The sequence below is a fragment of the Eimeria necatrix genome, genomic scaffold, assembly GCF_000499385.1.
Source record: "Eimeria necatrix Houghton genomic scaffold, Enh_scaff1851, whole genome shotgun sequence".
Lineage (NCBI taxonomy): Eukaryota > Apicomplexa > Conoidasida > Eucoccidiorida > Eimeriidae > Eimeria > Eimeria necatrix.
In genome coordinates, this window is record NW_013655074.1 from 1 (window position 1) to 2,740 (window position 2,740).

General features: G+C 55.9%; 1 protein-coding gene across 1 annotated transcript; it reads left to right on the forward strand.

Moving 5' to 3' along the window:
• Nucleotides 1-222: 222 nt before the first annotated feature.
• On the forward strand, nucleotides 223-1,614 carry ENH_00023700 (tRNA splicing 2' phosphotransferase 1, putative; the record flags this gene model as incomplete). The annotated part of the gene is made up of 1 exon (XM_013584629.1): nucleotides 223-1,614. The coding sequence occupies one exon, from the start codon at nucleotides 223-225 to the stop codon at nucleotides 1,612-1,614; it is 1,392 nt and encodes a 463-aa protein (XP_013440083.1).
• Between the last annotated feature and the right edge of the window lie 1,126 nt (nucleotides 1,615-2,740).

The following is a 2,740-nucleotide window of genomic DNA, read 5'->3' on the forward strand; positions in this document are numbered from 1 at the left end:
TATATATATATATATATATATATATATATATCTATCTATATATATTATATATTATATATTATATATTATATATTATATATTATATATTATATATTATATATTATATATTATATATTATATATTATATATATACACAATTATTGGGTATTTGCTGCTGCAGCAGCAAAAGGTAAACATACTTTTGCTGCTCCTGCCTTTGCTGCTACAGCAGCGCCCGCCGCCATGCAGGGATCAGCAGCAGCAGCAGCAGCAGCAACACCAGCAGCAGCAGCAACAGCAGCAGCAGCCCCTGTGTGCCATCTGTGTGGAGCCTGCGCTATCAGCCCATCCTACAATTCACCAGCAGCAGCAGCAGCAGCAGCACCACCACCAGCAGCAGCAGCAGCAGCAGCAGCACCAGCAGCAGCAGCAGCAGCAGCAGCAGCAGCAAGAGGGGGGCCCCTGCATGCGTTTGCGCGGCGGCTGACGCGGCTGCTGCGGCACGAGGGGCCCCACAGGGGCCTCCAAATGCGGCCCGACGGCTTTGTGTCAGTTGCTGCTGTTTTGCTGCTGCAGCAAAACAGCAGCAGCACTTTCGCCGATTTGCTGCAGGTCGTAGCAGCAGACAGCAAACAGCGCTTCCAGCTGGCCCTCGCAACCAGCCCTTTTGCTGCTGCTGCTGCTGCTGCAGAGCAGCAGCAGCAGCAGCAGCAGCAGCAGCAGCAGCAGCAGCAGCAGGGGCCCCTCAGCCCCCTCCGGGTGCTGCCGGCCGGGGCGGTCTGCTGCGTGCGATGCTGCGGGGTGCCTCCAGCAGCAGCAGCAGCAGCAGCAGGGCCGAGGGGTTCTGCTGCTGCTGCTGCTGCTGCTGCTGCTGCTGCTGCTGAGGTGTACATCCGGGCAACGCAGGGGCACTCAGTTGCTGTTGTGGAGAGTTCGCTGCTGCTGTCGCCGGTGGAATCTGAGCAGCAGCTGCTGCAGCAGCTGCTGCAGCAGCTGCTGCAGCGGGGGCCCCCCGGGGGCCCCCTGAGTCCTGCTGCTGCTGCTGCTGCTGCTGCTGCTGCTGCTGGGGGGGAGGGTTTTGCTGCTCCTTTTAAAGTGGTTTTTGTTCATGGGACTTTTTTGAAGTGTTGGGAGTCCATTAAACTTCACGGAATTCGAAGAATGGGAAGAAGACACATTCACTTCGTCCCCTGCTTAGCTGCAGCACCAGCAGCAGGTGCAGCAGCAGCAGCAGGTGCAGCAGCAGCAGCAGGTGCAGCAGCAGCAGGTGCAGCAGCAGCAGGTGCAGCAGCAGCAGGTGCAGCAGCAGCTCCGGAGCAGCAACAGCCGCCGCCCGCGGGGCCCGCTGAGCCGCCGCAGCCCGCCGCAGCAGCAGCAGCAGCAGCAGCAGCAGCAGCAGCAGCAGCAGCAGCAGCAGGGGGTTCGCTGCTGCCGCTGAGCGCGTCGGGCTTGCGGAGGGGCTGCGAGCTGCTGCTGCTGCTGAACTTGGAAAAAGCTTTGGCAGCAAAAATTATTTTTTTTATTTCAAATAATTTTTTGCTTTTGACTGAAGGCAGCCCCGACGGCAGCTTGCCTCTCGGGTGTATAGACACCGCAGTCCTCGCCGCCACTGGCGAGCAGCTCCCCCTTCGCTAGCTAGCTAGCTAGCTAGCTAGCTAGCTAGCTGGCTAGCTGGCTGGCTGGCTGGCTGGCTAGCTGGCTGGCTAGCTGCGAAGAAAAACCAGCTAGCTAGCTAGCTAGCTAGCTGGGGAAAAAAACTGGCTAGCTGAGTGGCTGGCTAGCCGCGTGCTCAGCTAGCTCAGCAGCTAGCTAGCTAGCCAGTTAGCTAGCTAGCTAGCTGGAGGGGTGGCTGGTGGGCTCAATGGCTGCGCAGCTGGCTAGCTAGCTGGCCAGCTAGCTGGCTGGCTAGCTAGCTAGCCGGCTAGCTCGAGGCCGCGCTGTTTTTCTAGCTAGCTAGCTAGCTAGCTAGATGGCTAGCTGGCTAGCTAGCTAATTTGCCACCTGGCTGCCTCTCAGGCGCTAAACAGTGGAGTGAGTCTAGCTAGCTAGCCAGTTAGCTAGCTAGCTACAGACCCGCCAGCTAGCTATCTGGCTAGCTAGCCACAGACCCGCTAGCTAGCTTGCTAGCTAGCTAGCCAGCTAGCTAGCTAGCTAGCTGGGCAAACATGAACTAGGGCAATCCCTCTATTTCAGAGTCGAAGCCGAAGTAACGCAAGGACTCCAGAATGCCTCCTGAAAGAAAAACAAAACGAGCGACAAAAAAAGGGTTTAGGGTTTAGGGTTTTTAAATTAGGGTTTAGGGTTTCACACTCAGGGTTTAGGGTTTAGGGTCTCGGCTGAGGTAGGGTTTAGGGTCTCCGTAGGGTTGGAGTGTAGGGCAGGCCAGGGCTAGGGTTTGACTAGGGTTTGAAGGCGAGGTAGGGTTTAGGGTTTAGGGTTTAGGGTTTGGCTAGGGTTTAGGGTTTGGAGAGGACGGACCGGCGCAGGGATACTTGGAGAAGCAAATCTGAACAAACAGCGCAAAACAAACTAGGGTTTAGGGTTTCCCCCATTCATCTTTTGTTCCTTTTCTCTTTCTCCGTCATCAGGGTTTAGGGTTTAGGGTTTAGGGTTTAGGGTTTACATGAGACGTAGGCTTCCTCCCCGCAAGAAAGAACAGCTGCTGTTCATTAACTGGATCCCCCTCATCCCGGGGGGCCCCCGGGGGGCCCCCAGGGGATTGGTATTTGAGGAATTGGTAAAGAGGGTTTTGGGCATTTTG